Below are 25,640 nucleotides of genomic sequence, written 5' to 3'. Positions count from 1 at the left end.
CACCCCTAAAATATCCCAAAAATCACCCCCAGAGAAATCCCCCAGGGGAAACTGAGTCACACAGAGAGGCCCCAAAAACCCCAGAAATTTCCCCCAAAAAATCCCAGAAATCCACAAAAAAATCCTCCAAAAATTCCAGAAATTCCCCAAAAGGAGGGAGAACCCTCCCCAAAAAAAACCCAAGAACCTTCCCAGAAGACCCCCAACCCCAGAGACCCCAGCCCCAAATCGTCCAAACCTCAACCCCAAATCCCCCAAACCCTGCACCCCAAATCCCCCAAACCCCAAATCCCAAACACCCAAACCACAAAACCCCAAATCCCCCAAATCCCCCAAACTCCCCAAACGCCAAATCCCCAAAACCCCAAACCCCCAAATCCCCAAACCCCAAATCCCAAACACCCAAACCCCAAATCCCCCAAACCCCAAATCCTCCAAACTCCAAATCCTCCAAACTCCAAATCCCCCAAACCCCAAATCCTCCAAACCCCAAATCCCCCAAACCCCAAATCCTCCAAACCCCAAATCCCCCAAACCCCAAATCCCCCAAACCCCAAATCCTCCAAACCCCAAATCCCAAACACCCAAACCCCAAATCCCCCAAACTCCAAATCCCCCAAATCCCAAATCCTCCAAACCCCAAATCCCCCAAACCCCAAATCCTCCAAACCCCAAATCCCCCAAACCCCAAATCCCCCAAACCCCAAATCCTCCAAACCCCAAATCCCCCAAACTCCAAATCCCCCAAACCCCAAACCCCAAACACCCAAACCCCAAATCCCCCAAACCCCAAATCCCCCAAACCCCAAACACCCAAACCCCAAATCCCCCAAACCCCAAATCCCCCAAACCCCAATCCCCCAAACCCCAAATCCCCCAAACCCCAAATCCCCCAATCCCCCAAACACCCAAACCCCAAACCCCCAACACCCAAACCCCAAATCCCCCAAACCCCAAATCCTCCAAACCCCAAATCCCAAACACCCAAATCCCCAAACCCCCAAATGCCCAACCCCAAATCCTCCAAACCCCAAATCCCCGCACCCCAAACCCCAAATCCCCGCACCCAGCCCCGCGCTCACGCTGGCACTGGGGTTTGGGGTCGCTCCAGCGGCCGCTCTTGGTGCAGTTGCTGCGGGCGCTGCCCAGCAGCCGGAACCCCGGCTGGCACCGGAACTCGGCCCAGGTGCCCTCCACCGGGACTCGCTCCATGGCCCCCGTGACCACCTGGCCGTTCTCCAGGTTCAGGTGGGTCTTGGGACACGTCCGGACTGTGGGGCGGATGGGGTGGGGTCAGGGTGGTGACCCCAAAAGGGACGTGGGGTGGTGAACCCGAAATGGGCGTCGGTAAACTCAAAAACGGACACTGGTGACCCCAAAAGGGACACGGGGTGGTGACCCCAAAATGGGCACTGGTGACCCCAAAAGGGACACGGGGTTGTGACCCCAAAATGGGCACTGGTGACCCCAAAAGGGACACGGGGTTGTGACCCCAAAATGGGCACTGGTGACCCCAAAAGGGACACGGGGTGGTGACCCCGAAATGGGCACTGGTGACCCCAAAATGGACACAGGGTGGTGACCCCAAAATGGGCACTGGTGACCCCAAAATGGACACAGGGTGGTGACCCCAAAATGGGCACTGGTGACCCCAAAAGGGATGTGGGGTGGTGACCCTAAAATGGGCACTGGTGACCCCAAAAGGGACACGGGGTGGTGACCCCAAAATGGGCACTGGTGACCCCAAAATGGACACAGGGTGGTGACCCCAAAATGGGCACTGGTGACCCCAAAATGGACACAGGGTGGTGACCCCAAAATGGGCACTGGTGACCCCAAAATGGACACAGGGTGGTGACCCCAAAATGGGCACTGGTGACCCCAAAAGGGATGTGGGGTGGTGACCCTAAAATGGGCACTGGTGACCCCAAAAGGGACACGGGGTGGTGACCCCAAAATGGGCACTGGTGACCCCAAAATGGACACAGGATGGTGACCCCAAAATGGGCACTGGTGACCCCAAAATGGACACAGGGTGGTGACCCCAAAATGGGCACTGGTGACCCCAAAATGGACACAGGGTGGTGACCCCAAGACCGATGCGGGGCAGTGACCCCAAAAGGGACACGGGGCGGTGACCCCATGCTCATGAGATGTTGATGAGCTGGGGACGTCGATGGGAACGTGACAAAATGGGGACAAAATGGGGATATCAATGGGATGGGGACATTGATGATGACAAAACGGGGACAATGATGCGCTGAGACTGTTCACGGGATGGTGACATCAATGGGAAGGTGACAAAACGGTGACATCAATGGGAAGGTGACAAAACGGTGACATTGATGGGATGGTGACACAGATGGTGACAAAACGGTGACGTTTATGGGATGTGAACGCTCACGGGATGGTGACGTTGATGGGACGGTGACAAAATGGTGACATTGATGGGATGGTGACAAAATGGTGACAGTGACTGGATGATGACATTGAAGGTGACAAAAGGGTGACAGTGATGGGCTGAGAATGTTCACGGGATGGTGACATCAATGGGAAGGTGACAAAACGGTGACATGGATGGGATGGTGACAAAATGGTGACAATGATGGGATGGTGACATTGATGGTGACAAATGGTGACATTGATGGGATGGTGACAAAACGGTGACAATGACGGGAGGGTGACAAAACGGTGACATCAGCGTTGACCTTGATGGAACCATTGACGGAACGAGAACATTTACGGGATGGAAAACGCCAAAACAACGACAGAACCGGGGATTTGGCTGGGACGGCGACGCCGGGGCGGCACCGGGGCGGCACGGGGGTGACACTCACGGCAGCGGCTGGGGTGGCCCATGGCCGTCCAGGTGCCGTCGCGCTGGCACTTGCGCACCTTGGGCCCCACGATCTCGCGCTCGGGCCGGCACACGTACTCGATCTCGTAGTCGAAAGGCAGGAACCGAACGCTCCGAACCTCGTCCGGCGTCAGCCCCCGGTACCGGATCCCCCCGTCCCGCGGTGGGTGGATGATCTGGCACCCTGGGGGGGAGGGCGGAAATCCCGAAAAAAAAAAAAAAAAATTTGGTGGTTGGTCAAGAAAATTTGGGGTTGGAACTTAAAAAAAAAAAAAAAAAAAAAACCAAAAAAAAAAGGCGACGAAAAAGTGGGATTTGGGATGATGAAAAATGTGGGATTCGGGACGGAATTGCGGGATTTGGGATCTGGGATGGAATTGTGGGGTTGGGATGGAAATCTGGGATTGGAGACACCGAAAACGTGGGGTTGGGGATGGAAATGTGGGATTTGGGGATGGAAATTTGGGGTTGGGGGACACCGAAAAAAATGCGGGATTTGGGATGGAATTGTGGGATCGGAGACACCAAAAATGCGGGACTGGTGTTGGAAATCTCGGATTTTGGGATGGAAATGTTGGATTTGGGATGGAAATTTCGGATTTGGGATGGAAATGTGGGATTCGGGATGGAAATTTGGGATTTTGGGATGACGATGTGGGATTGGGGATGGAAATGCGGGATTGGACACATCCCAAAAAATGTGGGATTTCAGACAGAAAAGTGGGATTTGAGGATGGAGAATTTGAGATTTGGGATGGAAAAGTGGAATTTGGGCACACCAAAAAAAAAATTTGGGATGGGCCGCAAAAATTTGGGATCAACAACAGAAATGTGAGATTTGGGATAGGAATTTGGGATGGGGGATGGAAATCTGGATATGGGGACACCAAAAAATTTGGGATCTGACCCGAAAAAAAAAGCGGGATCTGAGCCCAAAAGTCGGGAATTTCGGATACCTTCGGTGAGGTTGACGTGGACGGCACCGCGGGCGGAGGAGACGAGGAAGAGGAGGAGGAGGAGGAGGAAGAGCAGAGGGGGCGGCGGCATCTGAGGGAGCCCAAAAATTTAAAATTAATTTTTGAAATTCTAATTTTAATTTATTTAATTGAGTTTTCTCTTGAAAACTCGAAATTTCCCTCTCCCCCCCCCCCCTCCCCATTTTTCGTTTTAAAGTTTCAAAATTCGTCGGTTTTTCTAATTTTGTTTTCTAAATCTTGGAAAATTTCTCCCGTTTCTTATTTCAAAATTCCCCAGAACTCCCCAAAAATTTTTAAAATTCATTTTATAATTCTGATTTTATTTTATTAAAATTAAGGGGTTCTTTAAAAAAAAAAAAAAAATGAAATTTCCCCCTCGTTTTTCACTTTAAAATTTCACAATTTGTATTTTTTAAATTCTAATTTTATATTTTTAAAATCACGTTTTCTCTTGAAAAATTGAAATTTTTTCCCCCGTTTTTAATTTTAAAATTTCCTGTCTTGTAAAAAAAATTCTGATTTTTGAAAAAATAATTTCATTTTCTTTTTAGGTATCAAATTTTTTCCACAATTTTTAATCTTGATGATTCCCTTATTTAAATTCTAATTATTTGAAATTATTAAATTTCCTTTCTCAAATTTGAAATTTTTTTCCCCTCTTTTAAATTTGAAATTCCCCATTTCTCTTAAAGAAATCCAACTTTTAAAAAATATTTTAAAATTTTGGTTTTTAAAACCGGTTTTTCTCCTCCCCTTTTCATTCCGAACTTTCCCGTTTTAAAAAATACTCTGATTTTAAAAGATAATTAAATTTTCTTATTAAAAATCGAGTTTTTCCAATTCTTCAATTTCTCCTATTTTAATTAACCTTCGAACCAATTAATAATCATTCAATAATTATTATATAATTACACTGCCAATAATTATTAATAATTAGTCATTATTTTTAATTGCAGGGTTAAATTTTATTTTAAAAAATTGAATTTTCCCCAATTTTTAATTGCCCCTCCCTTAATTAACCACCCCCTAATTAAGCTCTGAACCCGTTACCAAGAAAATATTAATAATAACACGAATTAATTAATAATTAACCTTAAATAATTAATTTGTAATTATTAAACCCGAGTTTGGGGTGGGGGGAGGGGAAGGATTTGAGCCCCTCCCCCACCTCTCCAGCCTTTAATTAATTAATCCTCATTTGCATAATCCAGGCTAATTAAACCCCCCCGGGGGGAGGGGCAACCACGAGACCCCTCCCCCTTTGGCCACGCCCCCCAATTTTTAAAAAAACCCAAATTTTGGGAATTTGGGGCAAAATTTGGGAATTTTTCAGGAGGTTCCAGAATGGGGGGAGGGGCAGAAATTGGGGGAGGGGGTCCCCAAAATCCACCCCTCCCCCCATCAAATTTGGGAACCCCTCCCCCACCCCCCCCCCCCAAATTTTGGGACCCCTTCCCCCCAAAATTTTTGCCCTTCCCCCACAAAAAAATTCCAGGACCCCTCCCCCCAATTTTCGGGATCCCTTTCCCAATTTTGGCCCCTCCCCCCAAAAATTCTGACACCCCCCTCCCCCAATTCCAGGACATCCCCAAAAATTTGGGGACCCCTCCCCCCCACCCCCCCCGCCTCCAGAACCCCTCCCCCAATTTTTGGGACCCCTCCCCCAATTTTTGGGACCCCCCTCCTCCCCCCAATTTCTGCCCCTCCATAAAATTCCAGGACCCCTCTTCCCCAAATTTTTGGGATCCCCACCCCCCCCCCCCCCTAAAATTCCAGGACCCCCCAAATTTTGGGGGAAGGGGGGAGGGGCGGTTCTTACCTCGTCCCGATCTTCCCGAAATTCCCCCCAAAAAAAAACCCGGGAATAAAAAATGGGGGAAAGGGGGGGGAGGGGGGGGGGGGAGGGGGGTCTCCCCAAAAATTTTTTTTTGGCGGGGGGAGGGGGGAGGGGATCTTCCCACGGGTGGGGGAGGGGCGGGGATGGAGCCGAGGATGCTCCGGGAGCGGCGAGAAAGAAATTAAAAAAAAAAAAATAAATAAAATAAAACGGGAGGGAAAAAAAAAAATCTTGGAATTTTGGGGATTTTTTTTTTTGAGGGGGGGAATTACCCGGGGTGGGGGGAGGGGTTTGGGATTCCCCCCCCCCCCCAAAAAAAAAAAAAAATTATTTTGGGGATGGATTTGGGGGGTCCCGGCAGCTTCGGGAGGGGCCTCGGGTTCGGGAATCACCGGGAGGGAGGGGCCGGGGTGGGGGAGGGGCGGGGGGGAGGGGAAAGGGGGAGGGGCCGGGGAGGGGGAGGGGGAGGAGCCGACTCTGGGGGGGATTTTTTGGGGATTTTGGGGGATTTAGGGGGAGATTTTGGAGGATTTTGGGGAAATTTGGGGATTTTTGGGGGGATTTTGGGGATTTTTGCGGGGTTTTTGGGGGAAATTTTGGGAATTTTTGGGGGGGATTTTGGGAATTTTGAGGGGAGATTTTGGGAGATTTTGGGGAATTTTGGGGGGAAATTTGCGAGGAATTTTGGGTATTTTGAGGGGAAAATTTGGGGGATTTTGGGGGATTTGTGGGGATTTTGGGGGGAATTTTGGGGAATTTTTGGGTGAATTTGGGAGGTTCTGGGGGGATTTGGGGGGGGAATTTTTGGGATATTTTGGGGGAATTTGGGGGATTTTTGACGGGACTTCGGGGGAATTTTGGGGAAAATTTGGGAAAATTTGGGGGGAATTTGCGGGGAATTTTAGGGGGAATATATTGGGGGCAATTTGGGGGATTTTGAGGGGATTTTGGGGTGAATTTTGGGGGCGTTTAGAGGGATTTGGAGGGAATTATGAGGATATGTTGCAGGGAATTTTGTTTTTTTTTTTTTAATTTTGGGGATTTTTTTTCAGGGGGATTAAGGGGGAATTTTAGCGGGATTTTGGGGGAAATTTGGGGAATATCTTGGGGGAATTTTGGGGATTTTTGGGGGGAAGTTCAGGATGAAATTTAGGAATTATGAAGAGATTTTGTGGGGAATTTTGGGGGGAATGTTGAGATTTGGGGCGGGAATTTCGCGATTTTGGGGCAGTTTTGGATTTGGGGGAATTTTGGAGGAATTTTTGGAGTTTTGAGAAGGGATTCGGGGGGAGGGAATTTTGGGATTGTGAGGGGTGGATTTTGGTATTTTGGGGGGAATTTGGGGATTTGGAGGGAGAATTTGGGGGGGACTTGGAGATAATTTTTGGGATTTTGGGAATCTGGGATGACTTTGACGGCGATTTTGGGATTTATGAGGAGAAATTTTGGGATTCTGGGGAGGATTTTTGGGGGGCTTGGGGAAATTTTAGGATTTTGGAAAGAATTTCGGGAGATTTTTGGAAAAAAAAATGGGGATTTGGGCAGAAATTTTGGGATTTTGGGGGGATAAATGGGGATTTCGGGGGGAATTTGGGGATTTTGTGGGGAATTTCAGGGATTTTTGTGGAGGAATTTGATGGGAATTTTGGATTTTTAGGAGGGGAACTTTGGGAATCTGGGGGAATATTTGGAATGTGGGGTGGTTTGAGGAGGATTTGGGATGGAATTCTGGGATTTGGGGGCGGGAAATTTGGAGACAGGGTCAAAAAGTCCCATGGAATTAAAATCCCAAAAAATAAAATAAAATAAAAAAAATCACAAAAATCCCGGGGACTCCTAGGAGGGATTTTTTTAAAAATAATTTTATTTTATTTTATTTTCCTATTCATTTTTTTGCTGCATTTTGGGGTGGGATTTTGGGATGGGCGGAAAAAGAGGAGCAGGGAAAGGCGGGATTTGGGGAAAAAAAATGAAAATCGGGGTTTGGGAAGAGGAAGAAGGGAATTCCTCAGGAATTCCTCGGGAAATCCGGAGCCTTTCCCGGAATTCCGCCGGAAGTTAACCGGGAAAACAGTCCCCGTTCCAAATCCTCGTCCTCAATCCCGATCCTAATCCCAAATTTCAGTCCCGATCCCAAATCCCGATCCTGATCCAGAATTAAAAATAAATCAAATAAATTCAAAATGGCGGCACCGCCCCCGCCGCCATCTTGAGAAGCGGCCGTGCCGTAACGCAAGATGGCGGCACCCACGGATCTATTTCCGGTTCCGATTCTCGCCTTGTTTTAAACCGAACCGGGTCCAGTCGGAGCGCGGCTGTTTCCCCATCACCTATTTCACAAACACAACCGATTTGAGCTCCCGGGAACCGGGCGGGTGGCAGAGACGCGAGAGGAGTTGAGCGCAAGGAGCCGCCATGTTACACGTCAGGAGAAAGTTGGAGGAACTTCCTCTTCCGGTTCGGCACGGTGGCTGAGGGTGAAACCACGCGTGAAATGAGGGAAGGGGGGATTTGGGAACGTCTGAGAAGGTTCAAGGAGCTCTGGGGGGACCGAGAGTCCCGTTTCCTCTCTAATTTTGGGTGGTTCCTTCTAACCTTCCCGTGGGTTCACCGCCCTCCTCCTCCATCTTGAGGCGCGGCGGGCCCCTTCAACAAGATGCCGGCACCCTTCCACCATCCCAGAGCTATTTTGAAACAAATTATAAGGCGAATCGCAGCCAAAACTAGGCACGGCAGATTCGGTGTCACGATTCATCACTCCCCACGGAATCAAGCCCGCGGGGAACCGGGAGAACGACGGAAACGCGGGGTTTAAAACGAAAACGGGGCGCCGCCATGTTGTACGGCAGGATGCAACTGAGGCGGACTTCCGCTTCCGGTGGGGAGCGGCCCCTCAGCGGTGGCGGAGCGGGGGGTAAACACAGGCCCGGGGGGGGGAGGGGGCGGGAATTTGGGGGAAATTTGGGAATTTTGAGGAAAATTTCTGAATTTTGGGGGGTCGGGAGAAGGGAGGCTGGAGGGATTTTTGGGGTCGTGGTCGTGGGAGGGTTTTTGGGGGGGGTCTGAGGGGGATTTGGGGGGGTCTGAGGGAGATATGGGGGGAAATTGAGGGATTTTTGTGGGATTTTTTTTTATTTTTCTGGGAATTCTGTGGGATTTTTGTGGGATTTTGGGGTTATTGGGGGGGATTTTGGGGGTCTGGGTTGATTTTGGGGGTGCTTGAGGGGATTTGAGGAGATTTGGGGGAAATTCGGGAATTTTTTGGGGGAAAATAAGAATTTTTTGCGGGAAATTGGTGGGAATTTTGGAGGAATTTCAGGCGATTTTGGGGTCACTTAGGGGATGTGGGGAAAATTTTGGGAATATTTGGGAAATTTGGGGATTATTTTTGGGAATTTTAGAGATTTTTGCGATCTTCAGGTGGAACTTTTGGGAATTTGAGTGAATTTAAGTTAGATTTCATCAATTTGGGGGATTTTCAGGAATTTCAGTGGAATTTGGGGAGAGTTTTCAGGAATTTTGGGGAATTCTACGGAATTGTGTCCTCTTTGTTCAAATTCCCCTAAAATTTTCTGGGTTTTTCTGGGAATTCTGGAACATTTTCCCTTTTTTGGTGACCCAAAATTCTCTTTAAAAACCCAAATTTTGTTCAAACCCCCCCCCCCCCCCAAAAAAAAAAATTTTTTTTTTTTCCTTTCCCAGCCCCCTCCACCCATCCAAAAATTCCCAAAATTCCTGAAAAATTCCCCCAAAAATGAACTGAGGCCCCTCCCCCCACACCCCCCCCTTGGATGGACCCCTGGAATTTTGGGGGATCCCAAAATGGGGGATTCGGAAAATCCCGGGAATCCCCCGAAGGACGAGGAGGACGAGGAGGAGGAGGAGGAAGAGCTGGACCCCCGGATCCAGGTGGGAATTTGGGGAGAAATCCCAAAATTTGGGGAATTTGAAGAAAAAAATCCCAAAATTTTGGGGGGGTTGGGGCTTGAAGTTTTGGGTTTTGGGGGAAAATCCCAGAAAATTGGGGATTTTTGGGGGGGCTTTTTTGGTTGGAAATTTTGGTTTTTTTGGAGGGAAAATTCCAGAAAATTGGTTTTTGGGAGAAATTCCAGAAATTTGGAGTCTTGTGGTCGGAATTTTAGGATTTGAGGAAATTTTGGGGTGAATCCCAAAAATCTTGGGGTTTTGGGGGGAGTTGGGGTCCAAATTTTGGTATTTTGGGGGAATCCCAGAAATTTTGGGATTTGGGGGGAGATTTGGGCCAAAATTTGGGAATTTTGGGGAGAATTTTGAGGGAAAATCCCAGAAATTTTGTTATGCCCTGAATTTTGGGACTTTTTGGGGTGTCCTTTCCCGGATTTTTGGGGTTTTTATCCCAAATTTTTGGGTTTCAGGAGGAGCTCGAGCACCTGAACGAGGCCAACGCTGAAATCAACCGGGGGGAGCTGGAGCTGGATGTGAGCAACTGGGATGAACTGGGAGGGACTGGGAATGGACTGGGAGGGACTGGGAAGGAACTGAGACAGACTGGGAATGAACTGGGAGGGACTGGGATAGAGTGGGAGGGACTGGAAAAGGATGGAGTGGAGTGGGAGGGACTGGGAGGGAACTGGGATAAATTGGGATGGACTGGGATAAGCTGGGAATGGACTGGGAGGGAACTGGGATAAATTGGGATGGACTGGGATAAGCTGGGAATGGACTGGGAGGGAACTGGGATAAACTGGGATGGACTGGGATAAGCTGGGAGTGGACTGGGAGGGAACTGGGATGAACTGGAATGGACTGGTTCCCAGTCTCAAACCGGTTCCAAACCAGTCCCAAACTGGTTCCCAGTCCCAAGCCAGTTCCAAACCAGTTCCAAACGAGGCTCAAAGTGGTTCCCAGTCCAAACCAGTCCCAAACTGGTTCCCAGTCCCAAGCCAGTTCCAAACCAGTTCCAAACCAGGCTCAAAGTGGTTCCCAGTCCAAACCAGTCCCAAACTGGTTCCCAATCCCAAACTGGTTCCTAGTCTCAAACCAGTCCAAACCAGTCCCAAACTGGTTCCCAGTCCCAAGCCAGTTCCAAACCAGTTCCAAACCAGGCTCAAAGTGGTTCCCAGTCCAAACCAGTCCCAAACTGGTTTTCCCTCCCAGGCCGCCCGTTCCCGCTATCGCCGCATCCTCTCGGATTCCGCCCGGAAATTGAATTCCCAGGGATCCCAGCTCGGGAATTGCATCGACAGAGCCCGGCCCTACTACGAGGCCAGGAGGAGAGCCAAGGAGGTGATGGGATTTTGGGGGAAAACCCGGGGAAAACGGGGAAAAAACGGGGGAAAAAACAAAAATATAATCCTGAAAAACCACAGGAAAAATGGGAATTCCCATCCCAAATCGTAGGAAGAATGGGAATTCCCATCCCAAATCACATCCACTACGAGGCCAGGAGGAGAGCCAAGGAGGTCATGGGGTTTTGGGGGAAAACCCGGGGAAAAAAATGGGAAAAACGGGAAAAAAATCCTGAAAAAAACGGGGGAAAAAATCCCAATCCTCCGTGATCTTCTCCAATCCCATCCCAAATCTTTTCCCATCTCAATTCCAAATCTTTTCCAATGCCAAATCTTTTCCAACCCATCCCAAATCTTAATTCCATCCCAATCCCATCCCAAACCCTCTCCCACTTCTCCAATCCCATCCCACACATCCCAAATCCCCACCCCACGGATCAAATCCCACCAAATCCTTCCCTCTCCAGAATCCCCAGAATCCTTAGAATTCCCAGAATCCCCCAAACTTCCAGAATCCCCAGAATCCCTGGAACCCCCAGAATTCCCAAAATCCCCAGAATCCCCAGAATCCCTGGAACCCCCAGAATTCCCAAAATCCCCAGAATCCCCAAAATCCCCAGAATTCCAAAATCCCCAGAATCCCCAGAATTCCCAAAATTCCCAGAATCCCCAGAACCCGCAGAATCCCTGGAACCCCCAGAATTCCCAGAATCCCCAGAATTCCCAGAATCCTCAGAATTCCCAAAATCCCCAGAATCCTCAGAAATCCCAGAATCCCCAAAAACCCCAGAATTCCTAAAATCCCCCAGAATCCTCAGAATTCCCAGAATCCCTGGAACCCCCAGAACTCCCAGAATCCCCAGAACCGCCAGAACCCCCAGAATCCTCAGAATCCCCAGAATTCCCAAAATCCCCAGAATCCTCAGAATCCCCAGAATTCCCAAAATCCCCAGAATCCCCAGAACCCCCAGAGTTCCTAAAATCCCCAGAATCCTCAGAAACTCCAGAATTCCCAGAATCCCCAAAATCCCCAGAATCCTCAGAATCCCTGGAACCCCCAGAATTCCCAGAACCCCCAGAATCCACAGAACCCCCGGAACCCCCGGAATTCCCAGAATCCCCAGAACCCCCGGAATTCCCAGAACCCCCGGAATCCCCGGAACCCCCAAAACCCCCAGAACCCCTGGAATCCCCAGAACCCCCAGAATCCACGGAACCCCCGGATCCCCGGAATCCCCGGAGCTCCCGGAATCCACGGAACCCCCGGATCCCCGGAATTCCCAGAATCCCCGGAACCCCCAGAACCCCCAGAATCCCCAGAACCCCCAGAATCCACAGAACCCCCGGATCCCCTGGAATCCCCGGAACCCCCGGAACCCCTGGAATCCCCGGAATTCCCAGAACCCCCAGAATCCACAGAACCCCCGGAACCCCTGGAATCCCCGGAATTCCCAGAACCCCCGGAACCCCCAGAACCCCCAGAATCCCCGGAACCCCCAGAATCCACGGAACCCCCAGAATCCACAGAACCCCCAGAATCCACAGAACCCCCAGAACCCCCGGAATTCCCAGAACCCCCAGAACCCCCAGAATCCACAGAACCCCCGGAACCCCCGGAATTCCCAGAACCCCCAGAACCCCCGGAATCCCCGGAACCCCCAGAATCCCCAGAACCCCCAGAACCCCCAGAATCCCCGGAACCCCCGGAATTCCCAGAATTCCCATCTCCCCCCCGCAGGCCCAGCAGGAGACGCAGCGGGCGGCGCTGCGCTACGAGCGGGCGGTGGGGATGCACAACGCGGCGCGGGAGATGGTGTTCGTGGCGGAGCAGGGAATGGGAACCGGGAAAAACCGCCTGGATCCCACCTGGCAGGAGATGCTCAACCACGCCACCAGGAAGGTCGGGAATTCCCGGAATTTTTTTGGGAATTTTTGGAGCGGTGGGAATGGGGTTTTTGGGGTGGTTGGAAATGGGAGGAAATCGCCTGGAGCCGACGTGGCAGGAGATGCTGAACCACGGCACCAGGGAAGTCAGGAATTCTGGGAATTAAATTTGGGGATTCTGGGAGTTAAATCTGGGAATTCTGGGGATTCTGGGATGTTGGGAATGGTTGGAGAATGGTTGGGAACGTTGGGATTTGGGAGGAGCCACCTGGCTGGCAGGAGATGCTGAACCACGGCACCAGGAAGTGGTGTGGAGGAAGGTCAGGAATCAATCCTGGAATTCTGGGAATTCTGAGATTTAAAGAATTTGGGGGTTGAAGAGTTCAGGAAACTTGGATTTGGGATTTTGGGGATTCTGGGGTTTTGGGATTTGGGAATGCTGGAGATGGTGTTCGTGGCGGAGCAGGGAATGGGAACCGGGAAAAACCGCCTGGATCCCACCTGGCAGGAGATGCTCAACCACGCCACCAGGAAGGTCGGGAGTTCCGGGAATTCTGGGGATTTTTTGGGAATTTTTTTCGGAATTTTTGGAGCGGTGGGAACGGGGTTTTTGGGATGGTTGGAGAAGGTTTGGGAATGTTGGGATTTGGGAGAAACCAACTGGAGCCAACCTGGCAGGAGATGCTGAACCACGGCACCAGGAAGGGCAGGAATCAATCCTGGAATTCTGGGAATCTGGGATTTGGGGATCTTGGATTTGGGGGATTTGGGATTTTGGGGATTCTGGGATTTGGGAATGGTGGGAGTGGTGGGAATGGGATTGGGGATGGGATAAACCTCCTGGATCCCACCTGGCAGGAGACACTCAGGCACGCCACCAGGAAGGACGGGAATTCTGGGAATTTTGGGAATTCTGGGAATGTCATGAATCTGCCAACATTTCAAATTTGAAAATTTGGGGATGTGGGATCGAGAAAAGAATGGGGAGGGAAAAAAAAAAAAAAAAAGAAGAAAAAAAAAAACCCCTCCGTTTTTCGGTAAAAAACCCCATTTCCCACCCGTTTCTCGGCCGATTTTCGCCGGGTGTTTTTAGGGATCCTTCCCGATTTTCCAACTCTTTTGGGAATTTTGGGCGCGGCAGGTGAACGAGGCGGAGCAGGAGAGGCTCTGGAGCGAGCGGGAGCACCAGAGGGTGACGAGGCTGTGCCAGGAGGCCGAGGCCGAGGTGCAGAGGCTGCAGAAATCCCTGAGGCGCGACATCGCCCGCAGCCGGCCCTACTTCGAGCTGAAGGCCCAGTTCAACCAGAGACTGGAGGTACTGGGAGCACTGGGAGAGGGACTGGGATGGGTTGGGAGGGCTGGGAATGGGATGGAAGGGAACTGGGAGCACTGGGAATGGGATGGAAGGGAACTGGGAGCACTGGGGATGGGATTGAAGGGAACTGGGAGCACTGGGAATGGGATGGAAGGGAACTGGGAGCACTGGGAGCCGGCCCTACTTTGAGCTGAAGGCCCAGTTCAACCAGAGACTGGAGGTACTGGGAGCACTGGGAGAGGGACTGGGATGGGTTGGGAGGGCTGGGAATGGGATGGAAGGGAACTGGGAGCACTGGGAGCCGGCCCTACTTCGAGCTGAAGGCCCAGTTCAACCAGAGACTGGAGGTACTGGGAGCACTGGGAGAGGGACTGGGATGGGTTGGGAGGGCTGGGAATGGGATGGAAGGGAACTGGGAGCACTGGGAATGGGATGGAAGGGAACTGGGAGCACTGGGAATGGGATGGAAGGGAACTGGGAGCACTGGGGATGGGATTGAAGGGAACTGGGAGCACTGGGAGCCGGCCCTACTTCGAGCTGAAGGCCCAGTTCAACCAGAGACTGGAGGTACTGGGAGCACTGGGAGAGGGACTGGGATGGGTTTGGAGGGCTGGGAATGGGATTGAAGGGAACTGGGAGCACTGGGAATGGGATTGAAGGGAACTGGGAGCACTGGGGATGGGATGGAAGGGAACTGGGAGCACTGGGAGCCGGCCCTACTTCGAGCTGAAGGCCCAGTTCAACCAGAGACTGGAGGTACTGGGAGCACTGGGAGAGGGACTGGGATGGGTTGGGAGGGCTGGGAATGGGATGGAAGGGAACTGGGAGCACTGGGAATGGGATGGAAGGGAACTGGGAGCACTGGGAATGGGATGGAAGGGAACTGGGAGCACTGGGGATGGGATGGAAGGGAACTGGGAGCACTGGGAGCCGGCCCTACTTTGAGCTGAAGGCCCAGTTCAACCAGAGACTGGAGGTACTGGGAGCACTGGGAGAGGGACTGGGATGGGTTGGGAGGGCTGGGAATGGGATGGAAGGGAACTGGGAGCACTGGGAATGGGATGGAAGGGAACTGGGAGCACTGGGGAATGGGATGGAAGGGAACTGGGAGCACTGGGAGCCGGCCCTACTTCGAGCTGAAGGCCCAGTTCAACCAGAGACTGGAGGTACTGGGAGCAATGGGAGAGGGACTGGGATGGGTTGGGAGGGCTGGGAATGGGATGGAAGGGAACTGGGAGCACTGGGAATGGGATGGAAGGGAACTGGGAGCACTGGGAGCCGGCCCTACTTCGAGCTGAAGGCCCAGTTCAACCAGAGACTGGAGGTACTGGGAGCACTGGGAGAGGGACTGGGATGGGTTGGGAGGGCTGGGAATGGGATGGAAGGGAACTGGGAGCACTGGGAATGGGATGGAAGGGAACTGGGAGCACTGGGAGCCGGCCCTACTTCGAGCTGAAGGCCCAGTTCAACCAGAGACTGGAGGTACTGGGAGCACTGGGAGAGGGACTGGGATGGGTTGGGAGGGCTGGGAATGGGATGGAAGGGAACTGGGAGCACTGGGAATGGGATGGAAGGGAACTGGGAGCACTGGGAGCCGGCCCTACTTCGAGCTGAAGGCCCAGTTCAACCAGAGACTGGAGGTACTGGGAGCACTGGGAGAGGGACTGGGATGGGTTTGGAGGGCTGGGAATGGGATTGAAGGGAACTGGGAGCACTGGGAATGGGATTGAAGGGAACTGGGAGCACTGGGAATGGGATGGAAGGGAACTGGGAGCACTGGGAGCCGGCCCTACTTCGAGCTGAAGGCCCAGTTCAACCAGAGACTGGAGGTACTGGGAGCACTGGGAGAGGGACTGGGATGGGTTTGGAGGGCTGGGAATGGGATTGAAGGGAACTGGGAGCACTGGGAATGGGATGGAAGGGAACTGGGAGCACTGGGGAAGGGATGGAAGGGAACTGGGAGCACTGGGGATGGGATGGAAGGGAACTGGGAGCACTGGGAGAGGGACTGGGACAAACTGGGAGGAACTGGGAGGTTCGGATCCCGCTTTTTCCCATCCATTTTTTGGGGATTCTGAGGAATTTTAAGGAAAATTTTAAGGAATTTTCACAGAATTTTTAAGGAGCTAAACCCCGTTTTTTAAGGATTTTTTCCCCAATTTTTATGAATTTTATGCATTTTTTTTAAAACAATATTTTGGGGAATTTTTAAAAATTCAGAGGAATTTCTAGGAATCCTTTGGAATTTTTAGGGATTGAACACTAATTTTTTCAGGATTTTAACGGATTTTCATCAAATTTTTATGGAATTCACCCCAATTTTTTTTTTTTTTTTTTTTTTTTGGTGGGGATTTTCTCCAAATTTTTACAGAAAAAAAGGAATTCTTAAAAATCCCTTGGGATTTTTAGGAATTTTTTGGAATCCTCAGGAATTCCTTGGAATCTTAAGGAATAAACAATTTTTCTTTTTTTTTTAATTTCTACCGAATTTTAACGGATTTTCCCCGAATTTTTGCCGATTTTCGCCGGGATTTTTTTTACGATTTTTTTGGGAATTTCTCGGAATTCCCAATTTCCCCCCTTTTTCCAGGAGCACAAATCCCGGGTGAATTCCCTGGAATCCGCCGTGTCCCAGGCCAAGCTCCGGTATTCCGTGGCCCTTCGGAATTTGGAGCAGATCAGCGAAGAAATCCACGCCCGAAGATTCCAGAGAATCCTCCGGAAAAAACATCGGGAAAACCCCCTGGGAGCTGAGGGAGGCTCCCAAAACCCCGAAATTCCCGGAATTGCGGGAAAAATCAGCGGAATTCCAGGAGAAATCAGCGGAATTCCGGGAAATATCAGCGGAATTCCGGAAGAAATCAGCGGAATTCCAGGTGGAATTCCTGGCAAAATCAGTGGAAATCCCAACGAAATCTGCAGAATTCCCAGTGAAATCCATGGCATTCCTGGAATTCCTGGAAAAATCAGTGGAATTCCCGAAGAAATCAGCAGAATTCCTGGAAAAATCAGCGGAATTTCAGGAGAAATTCGTGGAATTCCTGGAATTCCCAGTGAAATCCATGGAATTCCCGAAGAAATCCCCGGAATTCCCGGTGATGACTCCGGAACGGGCGGAATTCCGGCGGGAATTTCCGATTCCGGCGATTCCCTGTCGGTTCTGAGCCTCCAAACCATCGCCTCGGATCTGCAGAAATTCGATTCCGTGGAACATTTGTCGGGAATTCCGGGAATTTCGGGAATTCCGGACGCTCTGAGCCTGCACAGCGAGGAGTTGGGGGAGGGGAGGGAAAAACGCCGGAATTTTCGGCATCACCGGAGCGTCAGCCTCTGATTTTTTTTTGGGGGGGGGAGGAGGGCGGAGAGGAGATCTTGGAATTCCGGAGGGGGGAATGTTGGGAATTGTGGGAAATCCCGGAAACTTCGGGAATATCCGGAGGGATCCTGGAAATTCCTGGAAAATGCCGAGGAAATCCCACAAAATCCTGAAAAATCCCAAGGAAATATCCTCCCCCAAAAATCCCGAGGGAATCCCAAAAAATTCCTGGAAAATTCTAAGGGAATCCCACAAAATCCTGAAAAAAAAAAAATCCCAAGGAAATCCCAAAAAAGTCTTGGAAAAACACACAGGGAAATCCCACAAAATCCTGAAAAAAATCTCAGAATTCCGGAAAATCCCAAGGGAATCCCACAGAATCCTGTGAAACCCCCTAAAAAATCCCAACAAATCCCAAAAAAGCCACAAAAAACCCCAAGGAAGTGCTGAAAAATCCCACAAAATTTCTCACCCAATTCCCAAAAAAATCCCGGAAATCCATTCTGGACTCCGGAATTCCCAAAAAAAAAAAAAAAAAAAACCAAAAAAAAAAAAAAAACCAAAAAAAAAACACCTAAAAAGTGGGATTGGGATTCGTGGAGGGGATTTTGAGGATGAATTGCTGGAATTTTGGGAATAAATATTTGGAATTTTGGGTTTAAATCCCTGGAAATTCAGATTTTCTTGGGAATAAATCTCTGAAATGTTGGGTTTTTCTTGGGAATAGATCCCTGGAATTTGGGATTTTGGGGGATAAATCCTTAGGATTTTTTGGGGTTCTGGGTTTAAATCCCTGGCATTTGGGATTTTCTGGGAGTAAATATCTGAAATGTTGGGATTTTTCTTTGTGTTTAAACCCTGGAATTTTGGGAATTTCAGGAATCCCATCCCACAAAATTCCCAGTTGCCCCCAGAAATTCCAATTTTATTTATTTAATTTTTTTGGGGGATAATTCCCCTTTTTCCCACCCAAACCCAAGGCAGGAACTCAATTGCACTAAGTGGGGGGGGGTTTGGAATTTTGGGAATTCCGGGAATTTTGGGAATTCCGGGATTTTGTGGGGGAGGGGCTGTGATGAGAATCCCCCAATTCGAGGCAGCCCTGGGAATTTCCTTGGATTTCCCCCCCCCCCCCCAAAAAAAAAAAAAAAAAAATTCCCAAAATCTTCCCCCATTCCCCCACTGGAATTCCAGGACAGTTCAGGAATTTGGGAAAATCCCCAAAAATTGTGGATACCAATAAAATTCCTTCTTGTAAATTCTTCTTTTCTGATCCTGATTTTTCTCCCCTCATCCTTGGATTTTTTTTTTTTTTTGGATCATCCACTTTTTTTTTGCGGAATTTTTTTTTGTGTTTTCCCTTTTATTTTGTTTTTTTTTTTTTCCCCCAAATTTTTAGTGATGAGTTTTATCCCAATTTTTTTTCCCGATCCAATTTTTTTTTTCCCCAATCCAAGCTCAATGCCAAATATTTTTTTTCCCCTCAGGAAACCCCCCTGAAAATTAAAAACTGCCCCAAAAATGGCAAAAATACAAAAGAAATGGGAAACCCCAAAAAAGCTGGAAAACCTCCCCAAAAAAGGTTGGGAAATCCTGGAAAAAAACAGGAAAAATCCCAAAACCCAGGAAAAACCTTGGGGAAAAAGTGGGAAAATTCACCCCCCCCCCCAAAAAAAATGGAAAATCCTGAAATAAAAATGGGAGAAATTATTAAAAAAAAAAAAAAAAAAAAAGGGAAATGTCCCAAAAAATCTGGGGAAAAAAATGCAAAAAATTGGAAAATCCAGAAAAAAGTGGGAATGTGCTGAAATATGGGAAAAAATACCAAAAAAAAACCAGGAATAGCCACAGAAAATATGGGAAAATCCCTCCCCCCAAAAAAATGGGGAAAAAAACCAAAATGGGGAAAAATCCTGGGAAAAAACCCAATAAAAATGGAAAAAAAAAAACCCAAAACACTAAAAAATGCTGGAAAAAAAAACCAGAAATGGGAAAATCCCCTCCCAGAAAAACGGAGAGAAAAACCCAAAAAATGGGAACAGCCCAAAAAAAACTGCAAGAAAACCCGAAATGGGAAAAAGCCCCAAGAAACTGAGGAAAAAACCCCAAGAAATGGGAAAAACCCACCCAAAAAAAAGGGAAAAAACCCACAAAAAATGGGAAAATTCCCCCCCCCCCAAAAAAAAGGGAAAAAAAAAACCAAAAAACAAAAAACAAAACAAAACAAAAAAAATGGAAACCTCCCCAAAAACCTGGAAAAAGCACTAAAAAAAAAATGGGGACAAAATCAGAAAGATGAAAAAAAAAAACAAAAAACCTCTAAAAAAATACTGGAAAAAATCCCAAAAATGGGGGAAAACCCTAAAGTAAAAACTGGGGAAAAACCCTCCAAAAATGAGGAAAAAAAAACTAAAAAAAAAAACAAAAAAAAAAACCTGGGAAAAATCCCCAAAAATGGGAAAATCCCCCCAAATACCTGGGAAAAAAAAAAATAAACCAAAAAAGGGAAACCCCCCAAAAAAAAATTTTAAAAAAAGGGAAATTCCCCAAAACCCAGATTTCATTTTCCAATTAAAAAAAAAAAATAAAATAAACTCCAGGCAGTGAAAATCTGGGAATTCCAAATTTATTTCGACTCACGGCAAAAAAGGAACAAATTCCGACAGCACCGTGCAGAAAATTCCGGAATTTTTCCCGAAAAATCAGAAAATTTCTGTTTCGTCTTGACCTTCGGAAATTCGGGAATTTCTTGGATTCGTTTCTCCCAGAATTTTGGGATAATTTGGTCGTTTTTTCCCAATTTACAAATATTCAAATCCTGCTTTTCCTTCTCTTTCCCGTTTCCCTGAATTTTCCCACATTTTCCCACATTTTTGTGTATTTTTCCATAATTTTCTATCATTTTCCACATTTTTCCCACATTCTCCCACATTTCTCCACATATTCCCATTTTTTTCAATATTTTCCCGTATTTTCCCATATTTTCCATATTTTCCCACTATTTCCCATAAACGTACAACATTTTTTCCATACTTTTCCATATTTTCCTATACTTTCTCCACATTTCCCCACGTTTTTCCATATTTTTCCACGTTTTCCCACATCTCCCACATTTTCCCATAATTTCCCCCCCTAAAACCAACAAATCCTTCCAGAGAAATCTCCGGAATTCCTCAAAGTTTTGTCCATTTTCCATCAAAATCTTCCCAATTTTATCCAAGATGTTTTCCCTCCTTTTCCGGGATAAAGAACATTTCATTTCCAGCTTTAATTCCTTTTATTTTTCTGGAATATTTTCCCATTTTTGCCTTTTTTTCTAAATCCATCGTCCTAATTTTTCCTCATTTTTCCCTCCCTCATTCCCATTTCTCCCCCCTCCCTCCCCCCCACCCCTTCGGGAAATCCTGAATTTTTCCCTCCCTATCCCCAAAAAAATAAAAAAACCCTAAAAAAATAAAAAATAAGGAAAAAAAATCCTGAAAAATTCACCACAAACACGAACGGAAAACTCAAACGGGAAAGGAGGAAAAAAAAAAAAAAAACCAAAATTCCACGGAATTCCCAAAAAATGACGGCGCCGATGCCGGATTTTGGGGATGACCAAAGCCAGTTGGGCACTGGGAGCACTGGGAGCACTGGGAGCTCACCGGAACCGTGGAATGCTGGGAATCCCCCATGGCCCCACTCCATTAATGAATTAATCCATCCCTAATTAATTAGAGATCATTAATTGGGCAACAAATGTGAATGGGACCAAGCCAAGGTTGGGTCTTGGCGTTGGCCAATCCCAGTTGGGCACTGGGAGCACTGGGAGCTCACCGGAACCGCGGAATGCTGGGAATCCCCCATGGCCCCACTTCATTAAGGAACCAAACCCAACCCTAATTAACCAACCCTCTCCCTAATTACCCACCGACCCCGCCGGGAAACCCGGGAACGCCCGACCCGGCAACGCCAACGCCCAGGGCAGCTCCAACGCCGCCGGCACCGCCGAGGAACCCGGGAACGCCGGGAAGGCCAAACCTCCGGACGGCGCCGGCACCGACGACGACGACGACGAGGAAGAGACGGCGCCGACGCCGGGACCGACGCCGGGACCGACGCCGGGACCGACGCCGGAAGCGACGCCGGAAGCGGCGGCGGCGCGAGCGGCCTTGTCGCCGGCGTGGGTGCGCTGGTGCCGGTTGAGGTGGGAGCTGCGGCTGAAGCATTTCCCGCACTCCTGGCACTTGTAGGGCTTCTCCCCGGTGTGCACGCGCCGGTGGATGGTGAGCTCGGAGCGCTGGATGAAACTCTTGCCGCACTCGGAGCACTGGAAGGGTTTCTCGCCCAGATGGATCCGTTGGTGTTTGATGAGGTTGGAGGAGACGCTGAAGCATTTCCCGCACTCCCGGCACTTGTAGGGTTTCTCGCCGGTGTGCATCCGGCGGTGCTTGGTGAGGTCGGATTTTTGGATGAATCCTTTGCCGCACTCGGGGCATTTGTAGGGTTTCTCTCCCAGGTGAGTCCGTTGGTGTTTGATGAGGTTGGAGCGGACGCCGAAACTTTTGCCGCATTCCGGGCATTTGTAGGGTTTCTCTCCCGTGTGCATCCGACGGTGTTTGGCCAACGCCGAATTCTGACCGAAGCTTTTCCCGCACTCCGGGCACGCGTACGGCTTCTCCCCGGTTTGGGTTCCTTGATCCTTCAACTTCCCGACGTTCGACCCCAAACTCGACCCCAGATCCGACCCCAAATTTTTGCCGCACTCACCGCACTTCTCCTCCCACGCCGAACCGCAATCCCCGCACGGCTCCCCCAAAATCCGGCAACGTTTTTGGAAGCTTTTCCCATTTTTTTTCCCGCTTTTGCCGCATTCCCGGCACGGCTCCTGATGGATTTTCCGGTGCCGCTCCAAGTGGGAGCTTTGGGAAAAACTCTTGCCGCAATTCCCGCAGCGGAAAGGTTTTTCCCCCATGTGGATTCGCCGGTGCCGATCCAGGTGAGAACTCCAGGAAAAGCTTTTCCCGCATTCCCGGCACTCGTAAGGTTTACCGGGAGCGTTGCCGCACCGGTGCTGCGCCAGCGCCGCGGCCACGCCGAAACTCTTCCCGCATTCCGTGCACTTGTGCGGTTTCTCTGAAGATTCCCTCCGGTATTTGGGAATTTTGGCGTTTTTGGCCATGTCCTTCCCGCACTCGCCGCATTCCGGCCGTTCTCCGCACTCGGCGCAACGCCCGGAATGTTCCGGTTCCGCCACCGCCGCCGCATGGGTTCGGCGATGCCGATCCAAGTGGGAACTCCAAGAAAAACTCTTCCCGCATTCCGGGCACTCGTAGGGTTTCTCTCCGGTGTGAATCCGCCGGTGCCGTTCCAGGTGGGAATTCCAGTTGAACCCTTTGCCGCAGTCGCCGCATTTGTAGGGTTTCTCCTCCAGGTGAAGCTTTTGGTGCTTCACCAACCCCGAACTCGCCGGGAAACTCTTCCCGCAAACCCCGCACCGGCACGGCGCCGCGCCGGCGTGGATCCGTTGGTGCTGGATGAACGCCGAGCCGACGCTGAAGGATTTCCCGCAATCTGGACATTTGTAGGGATTTTCACCGGAATGCCGGCGCTGGTGCGTGACCAAACTGGAGCTCAACCGAAAGCTCTTCCCGCATTCCGGGCATTTATGGGGTCGTTCCGTCCCGCGCTGCCGGCGTTTCGGCAACCCCAAAGCTTTGCCGCAGTCGTGGCACCGGAAATTCCGCGGCGGGAATTTCTTGAAGCCGGATTTTCCTCGGCGTTTTCCCGAAGTTTTTCGGGATTGGGATTCGGGTTTCGGCGTTTCGGCCGTGCCGGGTTTGGGGTCGTTGGGGTTCGGTGAGGATTTGGGGTTCGGCGGCGGCGGCGTTGCCGAAATTTCGGGTTTTTCCAGGGGGTCCGGGGGTGGCTCTTCTTCGTCGTTGTCACTCGGAGAGGCCGGGGCGGTGTCTGGAGAGGGGACAAGGGGGGGTCCCGGGATTTTTTTGGGGGGGGATTTTGGGAGAATTTGGAGGGGGGAGTTTGGCATCCTGGGGGCCATTTTGGGGTCCTGGAGGGGGTTTAGGGGTTCTGGGGCGGTTTTTGGGGTTTTTAGGATGTTCTGGGGAGGAGGATTTGGGGTCCTGGGGGGGATTTTGGGCAGGATTTTGAGGATATTTTGGGCAAGATTTGGGATCCCGGAAGCTTTTTGGGGTCCTGGAGGAGTTTTGGGGAGGTTTTGGTGGTTTGGGGGGGATTTTAGGGTTTTGGGGCAAGGATCTGGGGTCCTGGAGGGATTTTGAGGGTATTTTGGGGGGATTTTGGATCTTGTGAGATTTTTGGGTTCCTGTACAGAATTTTGGGGTTTTGGGGTCCTGGGGAACTTTGGGAAATTCCAGGGAATTTGGGGTTTGGAGGAATTTTGGGGTCTTGGAGGGGGGCTTTGGGATGGATTTGGGATCTTTGAGGGAATTTGGGATTCTTGGGATCTTGGATGGGTTTGAGGATCTTAGAGGGACTCGGGGACAGAATCCTGGGAGGGTTTTGGAGTCCCCAGAAGAGATTTTTGGGATCTAGTTGGGTTGGCCAACTGGAAGAGTCCAAACCCCTTCATGGTTGGATTGGAAGAGCCCAAACCCACTTTGGGTTGAGTTGGCCAACTGGAAGAACCCAACCACGCTCTTCATTGGAATGACCAACCAAGGTCTTGGTTACGTTGGCCAACTGGAAGAGTCCAAACCCATTCATGATTGCCTTGGCCAACTGGAAGAGTCCAACCACTCTTCTCATTGCGTTGGCCAACTGGAAGAACCCAACACTCTCACGGTTGAGTTGGCCAACTGGAAGAACCCAACCCCCTCTTGGCCAAGCCCCGTTGGCCACCGTTGACTCACCGGTGCCCAGGCCGCGTCTCCGGTGCGATTCGGCGAACGCTGTGATCCGCGGCCAACTGATGGCGATCTCCTCGGCTGCCGGGAACAACCGGACACGGCTCGGACCCCGAAATCCGGCAAAATCCCGCCGGAATCGGGGCGGGATCCGTTTTCATTCCCATTTTTTAATAAAAAAAAACCCAAACACCCAAATTTGTTTAACACCCAATTAATTGAAAACTGAATTAATCTTAGATCGGATTAATTTTAATTTTAGGGTTAAAAATTTGGGGATTGGAGCCCGAATTTAGGGGAAATCCAAGAAATTTGGGGTCTTACCCAAGGAAATGACGCTCTCGTAGCTCTCCTGCATCTCGTCCCGGAATTCCGAGCTTATCCCGAAATTTTTGGTGATTTTTTTTTTTTTTTTTTTTTTGGGGGGGGCGGGGTTCGGAAAGTCACGAATCCCTGGAATTCCAACAGCTCCGGGTTGGATTTTGGGATCCTGGGTGGGGGGAAAAAAAATCTTTAAATTTGGGGATTTTTCATATTTGGGATTTTTTGGGGGGGCGTGTGATTTTTTTTTAGGTTTTTTTGTTTGTTTGTTTGTTTTTAGGGAATTTTTTTTTTAGGGAATTTTTGGGGTAATTGTCCATATTTTGTATTTTTAGGGGGCGGGATTTTTTTTGGCAATTTGTTTAGGGATTTTTTTGGGGTAATTTTCCATATTTTGGATTTTTTGGAGAGGATGTTTAAAGGGATTTTTTTTGGGGGGGGGAGGGAGGGAGGTTTTTTAGGGAATTTTTAGGGAATTTTTTTAGGGGTCATGGACTTCCTTCCACCCACCCCCCCCCCAAATTCCCACCTTAATTCCCACCCTAATCCCGGTTTTCCAAATTTTGGGAAGGGTTTAAGGAAGGATTTGGGGTTTCCATGGAGAAGAAATCCAGGGAATGATAGAGTTTAAAAAACGGGGAGGGGAAAAATTTTTTTTTAAGGGGTGGGCGCTGGGATTTAAGGAAATTCAAAATAAAAAATGGGGGAAAAGTGGAATTGGCGGGGGGGGGGAGATGGGGAAATAAAGGGGAAAAAACGGGGAAAATGGGAAATAAAAGGATGAAAAAACGAGGGGAAAAGGTGGGGGGAAGAAAAAAGGGGAAAACGGAAATAAAAAGAAAAAAAAAAACGGGAATGGAGGGGGGGAGGGGGGGATAAAAACTGGGGAGGGGAAATGGAGGAAACCCTGAAAATCGCGGGAGAAAACGGGAAAAAAAAAAAAAAAAAGGGGAAAAACGGAGAAAAAAATCTGGAAAAAAATAAGGGAAAATGGAGT

The 25,640-nt window shown here is 49.5% G+C and overlaps 2 protein-coding genes across 3 annotated transcripts in view; one reads left to right on the top strand and one right to left on the bottom strand.

The window, feature by feature from the left end:
* The first annotated feature begins 7,555 nt into the window (after window positions 1–7,555).
* On the top strand, window positions 7,556–18,712 carry SH3BP5L (SH3 binding domain protein 5 like). 2 transcript variants are annotated; one of them, XM_062512298.1, is made up of 8 exons: window positions 7,556–8,585; window positions 9,374–9,580; window positions 10,066–10,128; window positions 10,808–10,936; window positions 12,677–12,838; window positions 13,964–14,137; window positions 16,728–16,953; window positions 17,230–18,712. In XM_062512298.1, exons 2-8 carry the CDS (start codon window positions 9,494–9,496, stop codon window positions 17,469–17,471), a joined length of 1,083 nt encoding a protein of 360 aa, XP_062368282.1. In that variant the 5' UTR covers window positions 7,556–8,585; window positions 9,374–9,493; the 3' UTR covers window positions 17,472–18,712. The 2 variants fall into 2 exon arrangements, with proteins under 2 accessions (XP_062368282.1, XP_062368283.1); XM_062512299.1 differs by lacking the exons at window positions 7,556–8,585; window positions 9,374–9,580; window positions 10,066–10,128; window positions 10,808–10,936; window positions 12,677–12,838 and adding an exon at window positions 13,123–13,357 and having other exon boundaries at window positions 16,728–18,712.
* Window positions 18,713–21,354: 2,642 nt separating this feature from the next.
* Window positions 21,355–25,640, bottom strand: part of LOC134055799 (zinc finger protein 345-like) — a 4,978-nt gene continuing 692 nt past the window's right edge. Inside the window, exons 2-6 of the mRNA XM_062512258.1 lie at window positions 24,647–24,812; window positions 24,329–24,403; window positions 24,110–24,274; window positions 22,327–23,405; window positions 21,355–22,122 (exon numbers count right to left, since the gene is read on the bottom strand). Of these exons, the coding sequence (XP_062368242.1) occupies window positions 21,355–22,122; window positions 22,327–23,405; window positions 24,110–24,274; window positions 24,329–24,403; window positions 24,647–24,812 (2,253 nt within the window). The remainder of the gene's footprint in view (window positions 22,123–22,326; window positions 23,406–24,109; window positions 24,275–24,328; window positions 24,404–24,646; window positions 24,813–25,640) is intronic.

Source organism: Cinclus cinclus, chromosome 35, assembly GCF_963662255.1.
Source record: "Cinclus cinclus chromosome 35, bCinCin1.1, whole genome shotgun sequence".
Lineage (NCBI taxonomy): Eukaryota > Metazoa > Chordata > Aves > Passeriformes > Cinclidae > Cinclus > Cinclus cinclus.
This window is presented reverse-complemented; position numbering and strand designations above follow the sequence as displayed.

What these genes read in the sequence shown, in the direction of transcription:
- SH3BP5L (XM_062512298.1), top strand. Translation starts at nt 9,494, where the DNA reads ATGGGGGATTCGGAAAATCCCGGGAATCCCCCGAAGGACGAGGAGGAC. An exon ending in AGCTGGACCCCCGGATCCAG is followed by an intron (nt 9,581 to 10,065) that starts GTGGGAATTTGG and finishes TTTGGGTTTCAG; the next exon opens with GAGGAGCTCGAGCACCTGAA. An exon ending in AGTTCAACCAGAGACTGGAG is followed by an intron (nt 14,138 to 16,727) that starts GTACTGGGAGCA and finishes CCCTTTTTCCAG; the next exon opens with GAGCACAAATCCCGGGTGAA.